Here is a 22,428-nt window from a genome sequence, read left to right on the forward strand (position 1 = left end):
AGGTATCCGGTTGTGTTTACAGTACAAACTGGTAAAATTCTGTGTGTGTGCGGGATAACTGCTGCAATATGGCATCAGGTGCTGAATGCAAGGAGATGTTGGCAGACTCAATCTTCCAAGATTTATGTTTAATGACAGCTTCTTTCTTTATTGTTTGCGTAGTAACAGTCTTTCTTAGAATTAATATGAGCTGAGAAGGGTTTACTTTTTGGTTAAATAGGTCTGATTGACCAATGCCTGCAATACACACTGGCATGAAATACATTGTTCTTCACTTTATTTGGTATAATAATGACTGGTGTCTGCCACATTGTTGGCACTGTCATACATCCTGGAAGAACAGCACCACCTGCTGGTAGGATGCTTAGTGGACAGGCCCTTGTGCAGAGTATCATCTCTCAAGTATGGGAGTACTACTGTTTTACAAGAGACCAGCAAACAATTAATTTTTCACCGTCCTTACCCCTACGTACATATTATTGTCTTTACCTGACAAATCGCACGAGGGGTGACCGGCTTTCCGCTGTTATTAAGAACAGTATTTGCTCTGAACAAAGCAAGTCTGTGTGCACAGGTCTGGTTATCGTGTACTGTGATATTCAGGGTTTTTATTTTGTTTGCTCAAGGTTATATAGAGATTCTCTGAGCTGACTCACAATTGCGTTCTACAAACAGGTCGGCATTGTCTGCTGATCCTGGGCCAAGCTGATAAAGCCCCTTTTTAGATCCATGGAAACTGGTGTTTTGCTTTTTTTTGTTTTTGTTTTTTTGTACTCCAAGAAAGAGATTCTGATTTGTGTTCTGTTTCTACTCTCAAATTATTTAGTTTTATTGTTTTTATAGAGCGTTCCTTGTGTAAAACGGGAGTCGTGCTTTAATTTAATCACCATTTGGTGGAGATATTAAAGTGGACCTCCCCACAAGGGAAACTGAGATTACAAAAAAAATAAAGGGTTTGTTTGTTGCCCATTGCAGCCCTTGGCTTGTGACTGTCATTTATCTGGTACACTTTACAAAAGCAAATTAATCAGCTGGTTGCTATAGGCAACACCATCTGTTTTTGTCTTTTGCACCATCCTCATAACAAACTTCATAACATTAAATTGTCAAAATGTAAAGATTACAGGGTATAGAGTTTACGCCCATTACGGTCCCATCAATTGGAATACCCCACTCTTTGCTCAATAATGCCTGGTGTCATTTGTTGGATTTATATAGTAGTGATATTTTTATTACAGGATATGAGCGGATTTACCCGTGACTTGGTGTAGATTATTAATGGCTGGGGGGACGTAGTAGCTGGCACTTCCATTGCTATGCCCGAAACTCCAGGCAGATGGCCATTTCCCTCTGACCTGTCCTGCTGACACCTCGTCCTTTGGTTCTCACACTTTATCACATTCCAGAACACGAGCCTTTTATTGCTGTTAATTGGTAATCCAGGGAATTAATCTTGTACGTCACACCTCTAGATAGCTGGCTAATTGTGTCGCGCAGAATTAATATGTTCCCAGTCCTGGTCATGTGACCTGACATAGCCTGAAGTCCTTCTCTGCGTGATGTTCTGCGTCTGTCTTACAACCTGCGTGGTCTCACTAATGAGACGTCCTGCAGCCAGGCTCCCCCACTGACGCTGAGCTTCACTACACTGTTATTATTAGTGCTCCTTTATAACGCAGCGCTCTACACTGATCAGAACACAAACAAATGACATGACCTGAAACGGAAAGTAATGCTGGTTCTGGCCCAATGAGCTTACAATCTAAGAGGCCAGATATATAAGGTAGCGGAATAACCATTGTATCTGGTGATGAGGGAAGTGTGTGTGGCTGATGTAAGGCAGAGGCTTTATATTAATGTAAACCTGGCTGGTTCACTGCACAAAATATCTGTGCATTGTTTAATTCGCTGCTTCTTCTTTAGATTGCAAGCTCTATTGAACACACCAATATGTTGGTACTATGTAATTATGGTGACACGCCAATTATCATTTGTCTGTATGTTCCTTATGGCACGGACGGATGTTTAAGTTGTATACATGAGATCTGCGACATAATGTCCAATGCTCACTGGAGCATCTAGTAGTGTCAGTCATTCACGAAGTGGAGCTTATTACATCTTATTCTTTGTATTGCAGTATCATGTGTGGCATCCTTCATCGGAGGTACTCCGAGAGATAGGAGTAAATCCGATTAGAGGAGGGAGGGGGGTGCTTTAAATGTAAAATGTGTGTGTGTGTGGGGGGGGGCAAGGTATCTAATGGATGACTCCTGCAATAGTTTTACTTTGTAGGTAGTTGATGTAACTATGCTGCAAATACAATACGTGCCCTAGTCTCCATATAGTATGTGTTATTATATGAGAAGGGAGAGGTCGCTGGCATCGTATCCAGGACGTATAAGAACATCGCACACACGACTTGTTTCTGAGCACGTCTCTGATGCAGCAGATCTATGACGAGAAGGAAAACCCTGAGACGACAGACTGAGGCGACCTCTGCCCAGCTCAGTATAATTACTGTGCTCCCTTCCCCAAAATACATTGTCTGCAATTCTGCATCAAAGGGACTGAGCCCTGTAATTATCCTGCCAGGGGGAGGCTGCTAAAAGTGGGTCATGGTAAAGACCAAATGCAAAGGAGCAGCCGAGTGTGACCTTGTGCAAGGGACGGTGCGGCCGGGACACAACACAACACCACAGCTGTTGGATCTTCCCACCGAGCCGAGAGTCCATTATTCCGGCCTGGTGGCTGATGTGCAGGATTGTTCTCTGCAGTGTGAATGTTCTGTCCTCTGCTTTGTCTGCTGTGTACATCCATTGTATAGTGTGTGGGTATTTGTACTTTCAGCTATGTGTGTGTGTGTGCCGGGCTCGGCACCTTTTTTCCGGATTGCTTTTTGTCCACATTATAAACAGTGTCCTATAGCAGCCAATGCAGGAGATGTATAAACCTTCATTGTCCTAACTGATGAATTTTTGCGTGTTGTTGGCTTCTGTGTATGTTGTGTACCAGCTATGTAATTTGTGTGTCGTTCTCTTGTGAGTCCTTGTGGGAATAGAACGAAGACCAGTGGTAAATGTATCAAGCTGAGAGTTTTCCATCGGGTTTGAAAAGTGGAGATGTTGACTATAGCAACCAATCAGATTCTAGCTGTCATTTTGTAGAATGTACTAAATAAATAATACCTAGAATCTGATTGGTTTTTCAAACCCACCGGAAAACTCTCCGCTTGATACATTTACCCCCTGGCTTGTAACAAAATAATTTGGAAAATCCGTTTACTATTAAATTCTACAAATAGTAAAACTGTAATAAGTAATGTATTGTAGACTTGCTGATTGTCTGCTGAAGGTGTGCGGTAAAAATCTGATGTACAATAATGAATACTGGGTCTGTGCGCTCTGGAATGTCTTCCCCACCACCCATGTAAAGTGTCTTTATATCGCATGTAGTGGGCTTTAGCCCCAATAGTTTTGCTTCCTAACTACCATGGATCATAACATTATGTCGGTGAGTGTCTCATAAGGTATACAGTTGGTCTCCCTGCTTTCGGCGTCACGCTGGCTGTGAATATTCCTCATCTGGTAGACCATACCTGCTTCCATATATTCTGTGTTCTTCAGTGTAATGACCTTTGTGTGGCTCCCGCTGATACCGGAGAGTTGCTGAATGATGTCCCCCTCAGTAACATTTCATCCTGTGAGAGATCTGCATCCTGATACTGTTTATGTATTTAGACCTGTGGCAGAAAATGTCTTACGTGTCCCAAGTGCTGACACCTGTTAATGTGTTGGAGAACATGTAAGCTATTACATATGTGTAAAATGGTCGGGTTTCTGCAGGATTTACCACATGGCGCTCCCTCTCCAAAACTAACCATGTGTCTGTCTATCGCTATCCTGCCCTAGAATAGTCTACAAGTCACAGTGACCTCTATGTGCCAGAAATGGCTGCGCAGCTCCTTGTCTTCACTTCCACTTTTAAACGGCCCATTTAGGATTCCTTATGTAAAGGGAGATTTTAGATTCCTGCAGAACACCCCCAACTTGTCTCTGTAGGGTGAAGTAAAGTAATATAGGCAGAATTACAATATGTCTGTCTATGACATTGACCTTGATCTGGACGTCCACTGTGATCGTCTCGCGTTCTTTTACATTTACACATTTGTGCCCTGAAGCCTTTTGCATACATTTATAAAGGAGATTGTGGTGCGGAGTGAGACTAGAATATAATTACACTTCCCTCGCTCCTATGCCAAAAGAAAGCTATTAAATATTAAACCTCTCATTGCTATGCCTTCCCTTCATCAGACAGAACACTGGATTTACAGCCAGAAAGAGTTTTAAAAACAAAGCATTAATACCTGCACGCGTCTAACACGTCTTTATTAACCCCGACGTTACTTTCTCTAAGCGGAAATAATCAGCTGACGGTTCAGGTCTTGTAGTCTACAGAGGAAGCCAGAATTTAAAGCTGGTTAAAAACCGTTAGAAAGAAACATGGAATTGGATCTTGGAACAGAATTGTCGTACTCCCATCATCTCCACCTATGAAAGTCGGCTCCCGGGACTGAGGCAGTTTATCTAATGTACAATAATAATGTATGAGAATACTGCAAACATGTAAATCCGAAGGCGGTAGACGTGTTCCTAACGTTAGCCTAGATAACCAAGCTGTGGTTTGCAGATATCCACGATTGGTGAATATGTATTTGTTATTAATCCAGTCGTCCAATAGAGCAACAGCATAAATGTAACAAATGTAACTGGTCGGGTTGTCATAAATTAGAGACAAGTGGGACATGGTCTCTATCACCTTTTCTTACCATTTCTGGTAATCTGGAATATTATGGCTCCCCTTCCCCTATCGAATTCTTTTCAAACTTCTTACCCTCACCTACAAGGCCCTCTCCCAGTCTACTGCCCCTTATATCTCCAATCTCCTCTCCATCCACGCTCCCGCCCGTTCCCTGCGCTCGGCCAATGACCGGCGTCTCTCCTCCACTCTAATAACCTCATCCCACTTCAGAATTCAAGACTTCTCCCGAGCTGCCCCCTTGCACTGGAATGACCTCCCTCGCTCCATCCGTCTATCCCCTAACTTGTGCTCCTTCAAACGGGCACTCAAAACTCATCTCTTCCTCAAGGCTTACCAGCCCTCCACTTAACCCTCTTTCCATGCTCGCTCTCATCTCCTGGATCCTCCTTTGAAAAGGGTGCGCTTGCTCCCCTCCTCTGACTCCCTCTGTGCCGATTGTCTGTTGCCCTCCCTTTAGGATGTAAGCTCTAATGAGCAGGGCCCTTCTCCCTCCTGTCTCCCTACCTTCTCTTCTGCTCCAACCTCAATATTCTTGATTTTCCTGGGGCATCTGAAGTCTTGGTACTACTCGTTTATTGTTCTGTACTGTTATTCCCTGTACTGTCCATTGTTTGTACTGTGTTCGGCGCTGCGGAAACCTTGTGGCGCCTTATAAATAAATAATAATAATATTAAAACAGACAAGCATCCCACCCATGTAATACTTGTATGCTCTGCCCATACTTTAAATGCTTTTCCTTAATGTATCAGGAAATGTTCTTAGGCTGTTTTATAGAGGCTACTTATCGCCCTCCAGGTACCACACATTCCCTACGTCTCCTCATTCCATAGTCTGTGGTAAAGCTCTTGTACAAAACGTTTTGGCTGCAAATTAAAGTCTACGCTGCAACTAATTTGGTCGTCCTTGTCCCACTGTCTCCAGATTCGTCTGGTTACCTCTACCTAATTTACGAAGGTTGTATCCGACTACTTATGCTAATAAATGTATATTTCAAGTTTGGGGGGACATGGCATCCAACAGACCTTATCTATTCTTAAGGCCAAACTTTGCAACCCATTTAAGATGGACTGGTGACTGGTCCGGAGATTATTTGAGTTGGGGAGAGTTCTATAGACACATTGCAGATTCCAGCCCAATCATAAAAAAAGAATTGCTGCGTATGTACAAAATGTGATGAGAGCAGGGTCTGGCTAGAAGCCACACTCAGCCATTTACTCCGGGTTAGTTTAATACGGGTTCTTAAAACACCTCCGCATATAATCATTAGGTGTAACAGGTACAATTGTAACCATACAAGAATTGCTAGGGCAGCACGGTGGCTCAGTGGTTAGTACTTCTGCCTCACAGCGCTGGGGTCATGAGTTCAATTCCCAACCATGGCCTTATCTGTGTGGAGTTTGTATGTTCTCCTCGTGTTTGCGTGGGTTTCCTCCAGGTGCTCCGGTTTCCTCCCACACTCCAAAAACATACTAGTAGGTTAATTGGCTGTTATCAGGAATTGACCCTAGTCTGTCTCTCTGTCCGTGTGTATGTGTTAGGGAATTTAGACTGTAAGCTCCAATGGGGCAGGGACTGATGTGAATGAGTTCTCTGTATAGCGCTGCGGAATCAGTGGCGCTATATAAATAAATGGTGATGATGATGAATTGATCTCAACATCCTGGTAATATGATTTATTTGATAATAATTATTCCTTTTATACCTCTCTGCATTAAAAAAAGAAACTAGTAACAATATCAAATTCCTCTGTACATGTGAAAGTAATCTTACTTCTGTATCCCCTCATTTAACTTCATTAATGGATATGAAAAATGATAAATCGTGGAATCTCTAGCGTTGTCTTACCGCGCTATGGGTGTATATTGTGACTTCCTTCTCCCATGTGAATGCTGGAGAAAGTAGACAGTTTAAACATATGGCTTTTATGTGTGGCAGCTGGAACGCTAAAGTTTGGGGTCACCACAGACCCCCCCCCCCCCCCCCCCCTCCCCTTCTATTCGTTCCCACAGGCCTGCAATATGGCAGTAACACAACAGATGCATATGGTCTATGGGGGTGGTGTGAGCCTGAGTCCAAAATACAGCGTAACATCTACATTTCCACCCCCCGGCTATGCCCAAATTCACAAACTGGATATCACTGGTGGCCTAAAACTGTGTTCTGATTTGTGGAACATTAATTTGTAAACTTATTCTTCTGATCATTCTTTCCTATCAATAAAGGGTTTTATACGGTGTGATTTCTGTGCTCACAATGCATGTGAAATGATTCCCCGGAAATAAGCAGCTTTCAGTGTTTAAGAAACAATCTGAACAGATTTGACCTAATCCTTTTTACTTTATGTGTGGGACATATGGTGGTTTCTCTTCATAGGAGATTGATTTATCTGCATGAAAATCTATGAAAGTAATGTGAATTTAAATCCCTCGGGGGTAGTTTTATCATTGAGTGGTGTATTGTCATTGGAATAATGTGTAGATTGCACTTTCTTGAGTAATATATAATAAATATATAGAATGTGTACATATTAACTTTGAAAGTACACACATAAAACCTATATTATGCACATTTGTGATTTGTACACTCTGCAGTCACCAGTATGTTTTCATTACATGTAATGAAATATGTATATAGTTATTTAAATGTACGCTTTAAGAACCTGTTGTCCGTTTTGTTGTTAGAACCACTTTTTAAGATTGATTTTTGCAAGTGTAGGTCTATTGTTATGCTGCATATACCCCTGTACAGTATATTCGATTTCCAGCTTTTTGTGGTTTACTAAACAGACGCTTCCTCTAATTGGGTAAAAATGAAACTGCTCTTTGTGCTGGTTAGACATTCTGAGGAGCTGCTGGCTAGGCCCCCGCTGTGCTGCACGGAGACCCTGTCTATTCTGTGCATTGTGTGATGGTTTTTGCAGTTACTCTTCCATACACATGAGTTAGCATTGTGTGGTTTTCTGAGCTGTATTTAGACCCGTAATGTGTCAGTGGAGGATGGATTTAGAAGGTTTAGGTGTAGATGTGGCTTGTAGCATCATCGCCATCTGTTTTCTAGCTGTGTATTAATTTAGTTTCATTGCAGACATGTCAATGTATGAGACCGCTCGGAGATATATTTGTGTCTGTCGTCCTCAAGTTACTCGTTTTTGCGGCTCAATCCCTCTGCTGTTTTTATTGCACATTCTCTAGAAGACACAAGTGCTTCTTTTACTGGGCTATGGTAAAGATAGACACAACAATTCTGTATTATTTTATGAGCCACAAGTCTTCGATTTGAGAGTATAACATCCATAATTGCTAAGTCTTAAACCTCTTCTGCTGCTTATTCTCAAAGAAATGTCTGTTAAATCATGTTCTTCATCTGTTAAAGGCCATGAATTCTATAATCTGCGTTTTCAGATGTAAACGGCTGCCAGTAATATTACCAAGTTTGTAGGCAAAAAGAGCAAGTATTGCCACTATTTAATATGAATATCAAAGGCTGTGTATTACGAAGCTGGTTTTCACTCCTAGGCTGCCATGTAAGGAGTTGGAGGGGGTTCTATAACTAAGCAGGCAGAGTTTGAGTGACGGCTTTGCAGACTTGCTGTACAGAAATGCTCTGTGTGGATTGGTTGATTCATATGCAGGTGTAATTCTTATCTCTAGGTGACTGACTGTGTAACCACTTATATTTACTTGTAATCTGTCTGAGCACCACTCACTCTTATCAGTCGTCTGTCTGTCTGTGTGCACTCTGTTTTGAAGTTGACATGGCTAAAACAACCTGTAGCCAATCAATATTGCAGAATGTGCTGATCTTGTTGGAGGCAGTGACCTGTCCACTTCTGTGATGTTAGTGAGGACAGGGCTGCATGTGACAGGGGCAGTGACATGATGTGAGGAGGGGAATGGAGGCAGCAGGAAGCCACAGACTGAGAGTTATATAGTGGAAGGAGCAGGATCCCCAGCAGCACACAGCAGTGATTTCCATCTGTTATATTTATGCTACAGGATTGTGGTGTCAAACGCACCTCTTATATGAAGTGACGGTAATGCATGGAATTTGTTTATGCCTCTCCCCAGTGATACATTGGTGGAGATCATCATATAGAGCTGCCAGGATTCCCGCTCCCTCTTATCTCTCGCATTATATACAATACGTCCGGCAGTAATGTGGGACGGCTGCCAGCAGGGACGGGGAATTACAAATTAAACGCATAAAAAGTTCTCCTTTCCAGAACAAATTAATGTGTCATTTTGTATGATTTTATTTTCTGTTGTGCTGTTGCCTCTGGAGTTATTATATACAAATGAATCCTGACTCCCTCTGTGAATGACATAATAATATAATGCTATTTGTTACACATGCATCATAACACCTGTGGCAGTATGTGTAATGTAATCTTTCATGTGGCCGTGTGTGTTTCTAACACAGCCGTGTTTAATAAGCAACACGTTCCCCTCACTTATCTTTAAATGTTTTCTTTCGGTTTATAAATTTGGCCTTTTATTCTCTGCATTTTTAGTGTCATTTATGTTAGTTACACGTTTGGCTTTATGTAGTTTGTGGAGCCGCTAGTGAGAGGTTTCAGCGTCGCGCAGATCATCCAGTAATTATAGGCTGATAATTCCGGAGTCTGATTTCCCCAATCTGTGTCCCTGTATTTGGCGTCATCTAATCAATCTTCTCCGCTGACTTCCAGGTGAAGAACGACTACATGTCAGAGATGGCGGATCAAGTGGACCAGGAAATTGCTTTGAAGCTGGGCTGCCTTGAAATCCGGTAATACCCGAAATACACACATTACAGATACTCATTGTGGGGAATATCCGCTACTCTGTGACTTGTGAAATCACAGATCTGAGCCGACACTTGGTGGTTTCTGGCGGTAATATTCTTATTTGGCGTTTTTATTGTGCGTGTGTTGGGAGGGAGTTTCCATTCTCAGGGTCTTGTAAATCTGCCTATTTGCTAACTGATAAACCAAGCTTGGCTAAACGATTGGACAATGAATACTCCATCAGAAAGTGTATGAGACGTATATAGAAGAATTGGAACTAGAACGTTCTTGTTCGATCCGTGTCTGGATGTCCGTTCTTGAGAAATCATATGTAAGCGAAACGCGTGGCGGGGTACTCGAGTACCTCTATTAGCTGGTTTTACTCCCTGTAATAACCGGGTCAATTGTGGTATTTATGAATCCTGAATATATGTGGTAGATGGTTAGAAACAATCTTTCTATACAGGAGTCCAGTATTTCCTTAAAGAATATTGTTAATGCCAAATGTAAACCAATTTGTGGTCCTAGCGGGAAGTGTCAGTACCAGTTAGATCAGCCATGGGCAGCAGGCGGCTATAGGGCCTCATATGGCCCTCTTAGTCTTTCCCTGTGGCCCCCAGCTCCTTCCTGCTTTGTCACATTTTGTTTTATAGCAGGTAACACTTGTTTATAACTCCTACTGATATGTTATACAGATAGGTCTCTCTATCTTTGCTTAAATGTACTGTTATATATCATTACTGAGGTTACGGGTATCGTGTGGCTCTTTTGAAGTCAAAGGGCCCGACATGAAGAATATTGGGTTTCCTATGACTGATTTGGATAACTAGACAATCTAGTGTTTGATACAGCGGGTGTGACGGGCCTTAGGAAGAAAGAAATATATTCGTCCTGATAGTTTTCAGACAGTGATATGTTTCAGTAGGGAAGAATCTCAGAAATAAATTATACTATTATATAATCTTTAAAGGTAGAAGTATGAGAAGTATAAATTCTGTTTGATCGCTCCTTGCTCATTAATTGGCTTTGCTATATACCGGCAGAGCTATAGGCGTTGGATAGACTTACTGCTGGATGAGGTCAATGTTTTCAATATTCACAGCAGACTATTGTGGATATTGGTACTTTGTAGCCATTCAGCTTATCTGATATTGTGTTTTTCATAATGTGATGATAGAAATCTAGTAACAAAGTATAAATAGCAGGAAGCGATTCACTGGTAGAAGATTTACATTGTATCTCTCTTGTATTCAGCGAGGATGTCAGACAGTCTGCTCGCTCAGTGATAGAGAGAAGAACAGAGAGTGAATACTAAAGTGATTGACACAAAGGCTGTTATGTATTCATTATTCTGCAATTTTACTGTTAGAAAACATGAGTAAATAATCAATACAACATCCTAAGTGACATCTTACAGCATTTTAATAATAATGTTACAACATCGGGAATCTCTGCTTGGATGCAGCCGCAGGAGTTGTGAATATATGAAAATGAAACCTGATGATCTGTGATGATTTCTTACAACTGAGGGAACCTGTTTCGTTCATGATTGAAGAAATGATAAAAGAAAGAAAAATGATTCCACAACGTTCCTGAGGACAGAAGATATTGGTGTAATTGGAATTAGATCGTAACATCTGTCCTCTAGACTATACTCGTTTGCCGTAATAAATGAGATTTCAATGTTGTAACATATAGGACGGCGTTAATGACCGATCTTGTGCAGCTTTATATAGGTCTAATTTATTGTCATCACTTTGTCAGGTGTTACACTTTTCACAATGTTTTAATATTTCGCTTTGGTTAGTAGTAGAGAGGAATTCAGTCATATTAATGCCTAGTAATAAGATTGGGAGTACTACAATATTGTCACATTCACTGAATTATAACTTGTATTTTACTGTATGATCTGTGAGTCCTGATGTAACCAATTCAGTGTTTGTTAGGTGACCTTGTGTAGTATTAGAGGGAATAAACAATCTGCTGTAACTTGCAGAAATGTAACCTCTATATAATGACTTGTTGCAGGCGTCTTGGTGACTTCTACTATCCTTATAAATTACAGCTGAAGATACATTCTCCTATAGATGGGATGCAGATCAGGCATGGGCATCCAATTGTAAAGCGCTACGGAATTTGCTGGCGCTATATAAATAAATGTTGATGATGATCCTATGACTGGCAGGGATGCTGGCACTTGTAGTTCCACAATCGCTCAGTGTGCCTCCCTCTGGTGTAGAGGATACAATTTCACTATGTCCATGTTATCATTCCAGGCGATCGTACGGTGAGATGAGAGGCAACGCTCTTGAAAAGAAATCAAACTATGAAGTTTTAGAGTAAGTATCTGCTTCATATTATTTGTGTCCCATTCCTACGGTCAGCAGCGGCTGAGCGAATATTCAGCCTATCAAATCAGTAGGCACTAATGATGTCACAGCTTGCCTCCGTGATGTCAATAGTTTGTAGTGAATTGATAGGCTGTGTTTTAATGGCTACAAAGTGGCATCTCTAACGCTGAGCAGACACTTTTATGTACCATGTTGGGTGAACTCTTCATCATTGGGGTCACCTCTAGATGAGGTGACGTCATTATTACATTATAAGATAATTTGTTATGGTACTGGGAGAGATTATAATAAATATTACTTGGTATAAGCACATATATTTTGAGTTGTAGAGTAAAATGAGAGCTATATTGGCGAAGGGACGTTGGTCACCAGTTATTTCATTTTCCAACCGAGAACACCGCTATTCCCCTCCCTGAGTCTCTCTATGGCTGGTATTTCAGTTCCCTCCCACGAGTGATGCTGTGAACCAGTTCAGATCAGCATTATCTCTGAATTTTATCACAACGCATTTCTCTTATTGCGTTCTATATAGGAAAATTGTTTAAGACTGCTCATCTGAACAACTAAAAAGGGTTATAAATCTGGTGTATTTTCCCTTTAATGAAGATCCCTGTACACAGAGGTTCCAGACTTGATGTTATAACATTGATGGTTCTCTATGTAAGGTGCTTCCCTGTAGTGTCCATTATTACGTAAGCATATTCCTTCCAGGAGAGAGATATAATATATATTATATTGATGGTAAGCCAGGAATTGATATTTTAGTTGCTGACCAGATGATGATCTATTTCCGGGAAAATCGCTGACTACATAAACATCTCCCTCAACAGCAACGTAAATTACAGCAGACTTTGTTTCTGACCTGTGTCCTCGTCACGTGGAAATAATGAACAGGGGAATCATTATCCTTATATACAGTGCTGCCCAATTTCAGCGATCATCATGGCAGCCTCCAGTAAAGGAGAGGGATATAATCTGCATCTATCACTCTGTGTGCTTTGTATGTTTTCATGTGTGTTTGTTTTCATTTTACATGCACATTATGCACAATATGTAATGTCGAGGGGGGGTGGGGGGGTTGTTGCTTTGATCTTCTATAAATGAGATACCGGCCATTGTTGTCATTCTATGAATATAGCGCTCATTTTACGTAGATCAGCGCCAGTAATGTTATTACCCAGCATTAGCGTGATAAGGCCGACCCAGACTTACAATTATTCCTCAGTTCCAGGTGGTTCGTTTCTTTAAAATTAAATGATCAGAGCAAAGTACAGGTAACGGAATGGAAATGCTGGAGCAAATGAGGGTTTCAAGCATATAGAAAGCCGTTGCAAATAGGTGTGGCTCCTGAGTTGAGAGAGATATATATATATATATATATATATATATATATATATATATATATATATATATATATATATATATATATATATATATATATATATATATATATATATTTATTATGATGCTGGATGCCACATTTGTTCAGTATTTTGTCCAACGACTAGACTGGGAGGTAGAGTGAAGAATTCCCGGCCTGTTGATGGTTTATGAGGAACAGTGGCTGGGCAGCGTCCGAAGGATCTTCTCATCGTCCATCACCCAACGCTCAGTTTATGGAATTCTGATGCTACAGTCTTTCAGGAATGTCCCATAGTCTTGTACAATCTGTAATCCCCTGATATCCCTGCTTCCTGCCATTATTCTGGCAGTTACTTCTAGTTTATTTTAGTATCTACAGTACAGCGGATAGCAGGACTCGGGTTTGTCAGTATAAGCTGTAAATACAAAGAGAAAATGTGCAATAATGTATAGGTGTCCAAATATCAGCTATGAACCATGGGTAAATAATGTTGTCTATTCTAAAAACATAAAAATTCAATAGATAAATAAAACAGGAAACAGAAAATATATAGATCATGAAAACCCGATCACATTTGAGGAGAATATAGAGAATCACTCCAGGAAGGGATAATCCATGGAATAGTCACAGAGCTCTATAAATCACAGGAATCCCAGATAGAAAATAATAGTTGTTATAATAACCAAATATGCTGGTTGAATAATGATGGTAGTAATGGCAACTTGTGAGAAGTGGAACCTGACGATAATGAATATAGGAATATGTGAAGTGTTGAAAGAGATAAAATTATGATTGTGTCTGATGAAATCACTTGTAGCGATGAAACGCGTCAGTCCAAGGATCATCAGACACGTGTGGTTACAATTTATCTCTTTGAACACTTCTAAAGAAGAATCTCATCCATGAATTGATACTTGCATTCAGTGGTCAGATACCAGCTTGTTATCAATACAAGACCAGAGCTCCAGCCTGAGATTGGAGGTAGGAATCAATTTTTTAACGAATTTGTTGTTCGAGGAGGTCGGTCTGATTATTCTTTCTACGGCCGTGGTGGTTGTTCACTGGACAGAAGACTTTATCTGCAGGTCACTATCTCTGGATCTGGTAAGGAGACGAGTGACTGTATATGCTGCACACCGCTACTCACATATTCCTATATTCATCATCGTCAAGGTTCCGCTACTCACAAGTTGCCATTACTAACATCATTATTCAACAAGCATATTTGGTTATTATAATAACTATTATTTTCTATCTGGGACTCCTGTGATTTATAGAGCTCTGTGACTATTCCATGGATTATCCCTTCCTGGAGTGATTCTCTATATTATACTATACATGACATTACATAAGTGGTTTTTAATATCCGCACATGTGATTTGAATTTTCATGATGTATATTATATATAATAATTTTTTTTGTATTTCCTGTTTTATTTATCTATTGAATTTTTATGTTTTTAGAATAAACATCATTATTTATCCATGGTTCATAGCTGATATTTGGACACCTATACAATATTGCACATTTTTTCTTTGTATTTACTGTTTGCAGGAGGTCTACAATCCTCCAATAATCAGTGGTCTGTGTCCATTGCCTTTTCAGTACCAAGAGACACATATTTTTTCTCGTCAGTATAAGCTGCTATTTATCATTGTTGTTTGGGTAGATCCAGTTTGACTATAGGATGAAAGGATTCTGCATACGGTTCTCTCCTGTATTATGAATATCTGGAAAAGTATTCCGAAACGCTGACCATGTTGGCCATTACCCCTAATCCATCACTAGGACACAGGACTGAACGTTGTTGTTGATGACGTGTAGTTATTTGCTGGCTGACCTAGTCATTGTAAATTTGTCATTTAACGCCAATCCGGTACCCGTAGTGATCTGTCACATCGGTACACGTTGGAATACATAAAGAGGCCATCCATCTCCGTGCTCCCCGGCCAGGACTTAATGACTGAAGGACACTGGGATCTTTTCTAGAAACATTTATAAATAATGGTCATCTGTTCCAAGGACCTTATTACGAAGCTGCTAATTGTCTTTATTTCCCGGAACAGATTTTTTTTATAAGGCTGCGGCCTATGCTCCCCCTGTCTGCACAGACAGAAGTGCACAGTATATCCTCTTGTGCTGTAGTAATCTCTCCGTGAAGGACATTTATAAAAACCGCGCCTGACGTGAAACGCGGCCTCTTTTGGGAGTGGGCAATTCTGCTAGAAATTTATTTAACAAGTTTTGTGTCTTTTAATATGTGTTTTATGCAGACTCTGGAAAACATACTTCATCTTACAGCTTGCTTTAAATATACCTCATGGATTTTGTGCAGCTTTTACACTAGCCATGAGGTGGCGCTATTGCTGGTCTGGTTTCCTCTGCTCATTGCATGCAATGACCATCCTCCCAACATTATACATAAATCACTTTCAGCTTTATTTTAGCCAATGTCCACTTTTCTCATTGCAAAATTAAATCCAGCGCAGGCAACACAAACTAGAAAGAAACACGAGAATGCTTCTATATGCCCCCTTGCTGTTAGGAATGTTCATACTTACCTACTTTCGCAAAGCTCTTTCCGGGAGAGGGGCGTGACTGGGGTGCGGGGCGCGGCCAAACGCGTCATTTTGGCACCTCCCTTGCGACGGAAATGCCGTTTTGTCGCGGGGCCAAAATGACGCGAATCGTGTCGTTTAGTGATGGCAGTAGCGGGATGCGGGAGATTTGCCAGCTCTCCCGGGAGTCCATGAAACCGATCCGAATTTCGGCAGTCTCCCGGACATTCCGGGAGAGTTGGCAAGTATGGGAATGTTAATTGTTATTGAAGGGGAGATTTTAAAATGCAACTGAATTTTTATTTTACTAGTCAGTGATTTAGATAAGGACATAGCCAGAGGTTGTTTGGTGCATTTGTTCCTATTCAGTAACAAGCCACTGAGGTCTGGGGCAGTGATGATTGACGAACACTGCTGAAAGGAACCTACAGAATAATTGCTTTTATTGTCTAATTGTGTACAAGACCAATAGAAGTTAATTGTTTATAGAAGATCATTGCCAGCTGGTTATATGGTATGGCGTTAGTAATCAAACATGCTCTTTTAGTATATAACTCTTGGCTAAAAGCTGAAATTGCAAAGCACGACCAGTATTTCCTGTCAAGCTTGTTGCATCGCAAGGCCCTCTGTGTGTGGACGCACCTGTTACCTAGGAAACCACAAGCCAATCACGCTGATTCCAAGATGGAACCTTTTTCAGATATTTAATCTTTTACGTTTTGAAATCCTTGTAAGGTTGAGGAGATTTGGCGGAAAATTTCCAATTAGTGGATAGGATGGCTGTGCTTAATAGGGTATATTCTTGTGATAGTGTATATAGTCTGTGGAGCTCTGGTTATTCATCTTTGTAACCTCTCTGAGGGGAACGCAGAGCTTTAATTAGACTGTTCACCCCTAACTCCCCCCTTTTCCCCCAGTGAGTCATGATTAACACAATTTTTGTCACCCGGTCCACTTAATTAATTGCCTAAACGTTCATCCCACCCCCCCCCCCCCACCTTGTCCTAGTGTCGTCTGTCTCTTACATCGTCTCGTTGCCCATTAATGTCATGAAACATTTCTGTTCCGCTGTGATAACTACACTGATCTCTATCACGACCCATGTTGGATTACGGATAGCTGTGGAACCTGTGGATTATTGTCATGTTTTAGGTACGCTTCTTGTTTCCCTGGCATAGAGCATTGACCCTTCTCTCCGTCTTCATGACTTAAAGTGACTCTGTACTGCCATAGATTGTGTCCTCCTGTTATATTATCGCAGGGAGATAAACGTTCATTGCACAAATCTGGTCTGAAAATGAAGACTTTGATTGGTCCACGAGTTGTTCATTATTGCAGTTGTGACTATACAACATGTTTGGACATTCTGCCCCCATGATCACACCAGTCTACTTACATTTACAGTTTCCCTTTTGACAAAGCACAAGATAAATATTTGTGTGAATTGTGCCGGTAGATGTAGTCTGGTTTATGCATTAAACTTTATTCCTGTGAGCCAGATCTATGCCAAATATGGCAGGTGTAACTATTCTACCATGTATTACTAATGTCTGTTCGTAGAGTGCATTTCTATAAATTTCCATAAATAATTACGTACCTGGCCCTTGTCACTGGCTATCACTGGCTATTACTGGTGAGACTTTCCCTCTAATATAGTGTATACAGCATTGTGTTAGATGTGGCTGATCAACAGTCATCATCATCACCATTTATTTATAGAGCGCCACTGATTCCGCAGCGCTGTACAGAGATGTCACATTGTCTAACATTAGGGGCCACGCAGGATATATAATAGATTACAGGGAAGCACCACAGGAATTAGATTGCAAACAGCTCTTATGTACAGTGACAGCTGCTATCAATCTCAGGAATAATGTTATGGCGTCTAATAAGCAGGATGGTGATTGTCTTGCAGGAAGGACGTGGGTCTGAAGAGGTTCTTTCCTAAGAGTTTGCTGGATTCTGTTAAGGTAAAGTCGTTTCTGCAGATAAATGTGGATTTTTAGGTGTCAGATAGCCCATGACTCAAATGAGTTACCAACTTTTGGAAACCACCCCACCCCCCTCCCTCTTACCTGCTGCTGGGAGCGGATACGACATCACAGGGGGGACTGAATCTCTGCAGTATTTACATTACTGATGAACGGTGAAGGCCGTGATTGGGTCTATTGAAGGGGTGAATTCCGCTCTACTGCGCTGTGTGGTTCCTGGTTGCAGGTAATGGGGGGGGGGGGGGGAAGGGGGTCCTGGGGACTGGTACATGGGGGGGTTTGAGGGATTTTTATTGAATGCATGTGAACGTGCAGGTGGATCAGACCATCGGGCTCAGGGAAACTTTACTTGGTCTGATTCTATTATATTCTGTCTTCCTAAGCACGTGACTTATCCCGTCGGTGTCTCAGGATGAACTTTGTTATGTTTCCCGTTTGTGATTTGTAATATTCAGGCAAAAACGCTGCGGAAACTGATCCAGCAAACGTTCCGCCAGTTCGCCAACCTCAACAGGGAGGAGAGTATCTTGAAATTCTTTGAAATCCTTTGTCCAGTTTACAGATTTGACAAGGAATGCTTCAAGTGCGCCCTCGGAGTAAGTACGCCCGTGGATACCGCCTAGATGACTTGTTACAGTGTGTTCTGTACCATAAGCGTGTGTATGTGTGTTACAAGCAAAAACCCAAGACGGCAGTAAATCAGGATTACTTTTCGGTAGTCTGTTGGGAATATTTGATAGATTGATCACTCCATTGTCAGCCGCTTGGGAGGGGGTCGTACCGCAAATATAGATCTTTGTATTGTATCACTGCGTTCTAGTCGTTTCTTGTTACACTACAACTGTTGGGTAATGGTTTGTTTAATGTTCTCTTTCATCTTTCTTTCACTTCCTGCCTTCACATCATTGATAACATGACCCATTAAAGTCCAGTTGGATTATATCTGTGGAGCTGGCGATTGGCCCCGAGGAAGGGATCAGTTACCTTACAGACAAAGGATCAAATGTAAGTAACTTATTATTTAGTATATATATACCGGTGTTAGCTAACCTGTGACACTCCAGGTGTTGTGAAACTACAAGTCCCAGCATGCTTTGCCAATATATAGCAGCTTAGTGCTGGAAGGGTATGCTGGGACTTTCACAACACCTGGACCGTCACAGGTTAACCAACACTGATATATACACTATATAGATACAGATTCCCCCCCCCCCCCCATTTCTTCCTCCTCCTGGGTTCTCCTGTGTGGTAAATGCTTCTCTCATAATATAAGTAAACAGAACGATCTAATCATCTCTTATGAGAGACACATTTATAGAGCGTTCCTACAAGCACCTTTTACATTGTATCCCACTGCAATTTGTTATTATAAAGAATTAATCACCCTTTCCTAAAGTTTCAATTGTGGGACGTTGTTAGAAGATGGGTACAGAGGAAAAATAAGCTGTAACCCGCTGCAACCAATGTGATATTTGTTTCCATGTTATAAACTGTCCTAGAATAGAGTTTGGTTCTGAGAGGGCTGTAGTACCTCTGTGCACCAGTTACCTGTGAAGTGTATGGACGTCATACAACTAGCTGACCTGGTTATATTGTACAAATACTCTGCTCTTTAAATATCTTGTAAACGTCTTATATACTCATCTGACAAGTCACAATAATAATTCTTTTTACATTGTTGTTCCCTTCAGCCGACCCATCTAGCAGACTTTACTCAGGTGCAGACGATACAGTATTCCAGCAGCGAAGAGAAGGACCGGAAGGGCATTTTGCAGCTGAAAATCGCAGGAGCTCCGGAGGTAAATACTGTGCTCTGGTCTCTGGTTATCCTCCTATAGACCTATTATTCACCCCTGCCGTCTGCTGCTCTTTAAATAAATGCCTGCAGTACGTTACTAGGGGCAGTTGAGGGAACTCCCCTCCCTCTTCTTTCCTGACAATATCTGCGTGTAATCTCACCCCGAACCTCATGTCCTGATCTCCATATTATATTGTGGCTCTCTATAGTGACATCATGCTGCATATTAGAGGACACGTTATACATAGGGTGAAAGAACTGTGTGTTTTTGTATTGTGGAATAAATAATGTATCTGTGTTAGTATAGAGGAGGACAGTCTTCCTGTTACAGTTTTATCATAATGTCACTTCCCAGTCCGCATTCCCCATCCAACTGGATTCTGCCATGAGAGATGTAGAATTGGCTGTGCCCAAATAATCATGGCAGCTCACTGACAGAGATCTACATTAATTCCTCGCACACGTATAGTGTATATGGGGAGCACCATCCTGGTTGGGGTTGTTAAGGGCTAATCACACCCTCTGTGCTCTGCCGTGCCTCCCCCTCTATCATTGGGGCACAAGATTTATCAAGAAGGGGTTGTCCAAAGCGGAGAGTCCCTTTAAATAGACATGAATACATGGCCATTCCTCTTTATATAAATGTAAATGTTATTTAAACAAAGTTCTCAGTAAACCCACAGGAGTTAATCTGGAGTGATGAGCTCTTTGGTGCGTGTAACGTGATTGTATGTGTTACACATTGATGTCAGGATGCAGCTGTATTGTGAGGCATCGGCGAAACTAATAATAGCCCCTTTGTTGCTGTGTCGTCCTCCTCTCAGCCCCTCACTGTGACAGCCCCGTCTCTTACCATCGCAGAGAACATGGCGGACTTGATAGATGGGTACTGTCGTCTTGTCAGCGGAGCCTCGGAATCCTTCATTATCAGACCACAAAAAGGTAAATTGATTTCTGTGCTGCAGTTCCGTCCGTCTGCGGAGATCCGAGCCGTTCTCAGGAGCAAGGACGCAGCAGCTCATTCCCAAATCAAAGCACTCGCTGTGTTCCTGAATATATCTTCTGCTGTACCGTGACCTTCAAAGAGCTGCAGCTCCGACTGAGAGGAGTCAGAGGGGAGAACGGCCCTAATAATAGGCGGCTGAGCCAGGATCATCCTGTTCGGTGTCATTTTCTGCCTAGATCCTGCTGATTTAGATAGCGGTTGAGAAGTAACCAGTGCTTGACTCCATCAAGGACATAAAACTGAATTGAAAGGCTCACGAACCTCTGATTTGGTCTTCTCCTGCACGTTCTCTTAAATTTGTTATTAAACTCTTCTCCAGGGGCTCCTCAGAGGTGATTTAATGTGTTAGTGTCTATGTCCCTGTCTTATTGCTGCAATCTAAATATAGGTTTGTAGGTTATGGAATATATGGAAAGCCGAATGCTTCATGCAGATTGAATATTAAATATTATTATCTGTTACCATTATCTGTTAATACAGGATCACCAAAATCATTTAAAAAAATAACCCAGTAACTTTTTGGCGTTTAACACAGAGCAAAGTTCTGCTCTTTCTGTTTCTGTATGCGTGTTTGAGGCCAACTTTAAATCTAGTGATGTATTAGTTTTCTGGGGTTTTACATGTGATAACTAGTTATTGCTGTCAGATACCCCAAGCACACACTTTTATTAAATCTATAGTTACCTGAAGCAGACTCTCACTTCAGAGTATGGTCTTAAACATTAGGATACATCTCCATATTATTTACTTTAACTTGCAGTTGTATTACGGGGATCAGCGGAAATCAAACCTACAGTTTTCAAATGTAAATTGAATTTGAAATCAATGTTTTTCTTTATTGGGAAAATATATGCCAAAGTTTACCATACAAACATAGAGCTGCGTCTTCAGAGCTTAATCGCTGCCATGTAACAAGGGAGCGACTTCACCCCGTCGGCCAATCACCATGTGAGTTGTTGAGCGCTGGTGGAATGCGAGCGCTTTGTAGAGATCTCCCTCGTTCAGCAGTGTGACGCTGGCCTTCATGTATGTGGCACAGCAGTGATGTAGATTCTCTGCATAAGAAAAGATATTGACCAGCATGTCATGTAGGCAGTCATTATCTGACCCAGGCTCTGCTGGGATTCTGATGCACAGGAAATAGTGGGAACCATTAGCAATAAAAAAAAAATATTTTTATTGGATTGGTTGGCAATGCCTGTAACTCTGAGAGACTTCTTTTTTTAACCCGCCCCATCCTGTCAGATGTTTCACAGCTGCAGGAATGTCTCTATATTGGTTTATTTGGTCAGTTGTACTAGCAGATTTTCTGTTCGTGTTATTAGTGTATCCTGGAGGAATCGGGGACAGTGACACGATTGGGAGAAGGCTCCCCAAGAACCGTACCCACCTTAAGTCTACGGAGAGGTTTAGTAATTACGAGCTCCGTTGTAGATGGAAAGCAGAGAACGTTGTATATTCTGTCGCTGTCTTTCCTCTAGTTTCATCCTCCGCTCCAGGTTTTCCTCCCGTCAGTCCTGCCGTCTGGTTGGAAAACTAAATTAAGATGTAAATGCGTTCACTGCGTTTTTGGATCACCTTCTGTCCCTGACAATCGCCGCCCGTCAGACAGCTCAGCGCTGGCAGAGTATTGTGTGTAGACGTTTACGCCTGTCAGTGCCATGTTGGCTCTTTATTATGAAACCACCCGATTGCTGTTCTTCATAGAGGTGGCTGATTAATTCATTGCAGACTACAGGCAGCTATTGTGCGTGGGTCGGGGGCTTCTAACCTGAGA

At 41.5% G+C, this 22,428-nt stretch overlaps 1 protein-coding gene across 9 annotated transcripts in view; it reads left to right on the forward strand.

The window, feature by feature from the left end:
- PTK2 (protein tyrosine kinase 2) overlaps positions 1–22,428 on the forward strand; it is a 145,335-nt gene that overhangs the window by 70,506 nt on the left and 52,401 nt on the right. For all 9 annotated transcript variants that reach the window (XM_075211668.1, XM_075211665.1, XM_075211660.1 and 6 more), the window contains 7 exons: positions 9,507–9,586; positions 11,861–11,923; positions 17,772–17,826; positions 18,303–18,443; positions 18,775–18,852; positions 19,539–19,646; positions 20,470–20,587. In XM_075211668.1, the coding sequence (XP_075067769.1) occupies positions 9,507–9,586; positions 11,861–11,923; positions 17,772–17,826; positions 18,303–18,443; positions 18,775–18,852; positions 19,539–19,646; positions 20,470–20,587 (643 nt within the window). The remainder of the gene's footprint in view (positions 1–9,506; positions 9,587–11,860; positions 11,924–17,771; positions 17,827–18,302; positions 18,444–18,774; positions 18,853–19,538; positions 19,647–20,469; positions 20,588–22,428) is intronic.

The sequence above is a fragment of the Mixophyes fleayi genome, chromosome 5 (genome assembly GCF_038048845.1).
Source record: "Mixophyes fleayi isolate aMixFle1 chromosome 5, aMixFle1.hap1, whole genome shotgun sequence".
Classification (NCBI taxonomy): Eukaryota; Metazoa; Chordata; class Amphibia; order Anura; family Limnodynastidae; genus Mixophyes; species Mixophyes fleayi.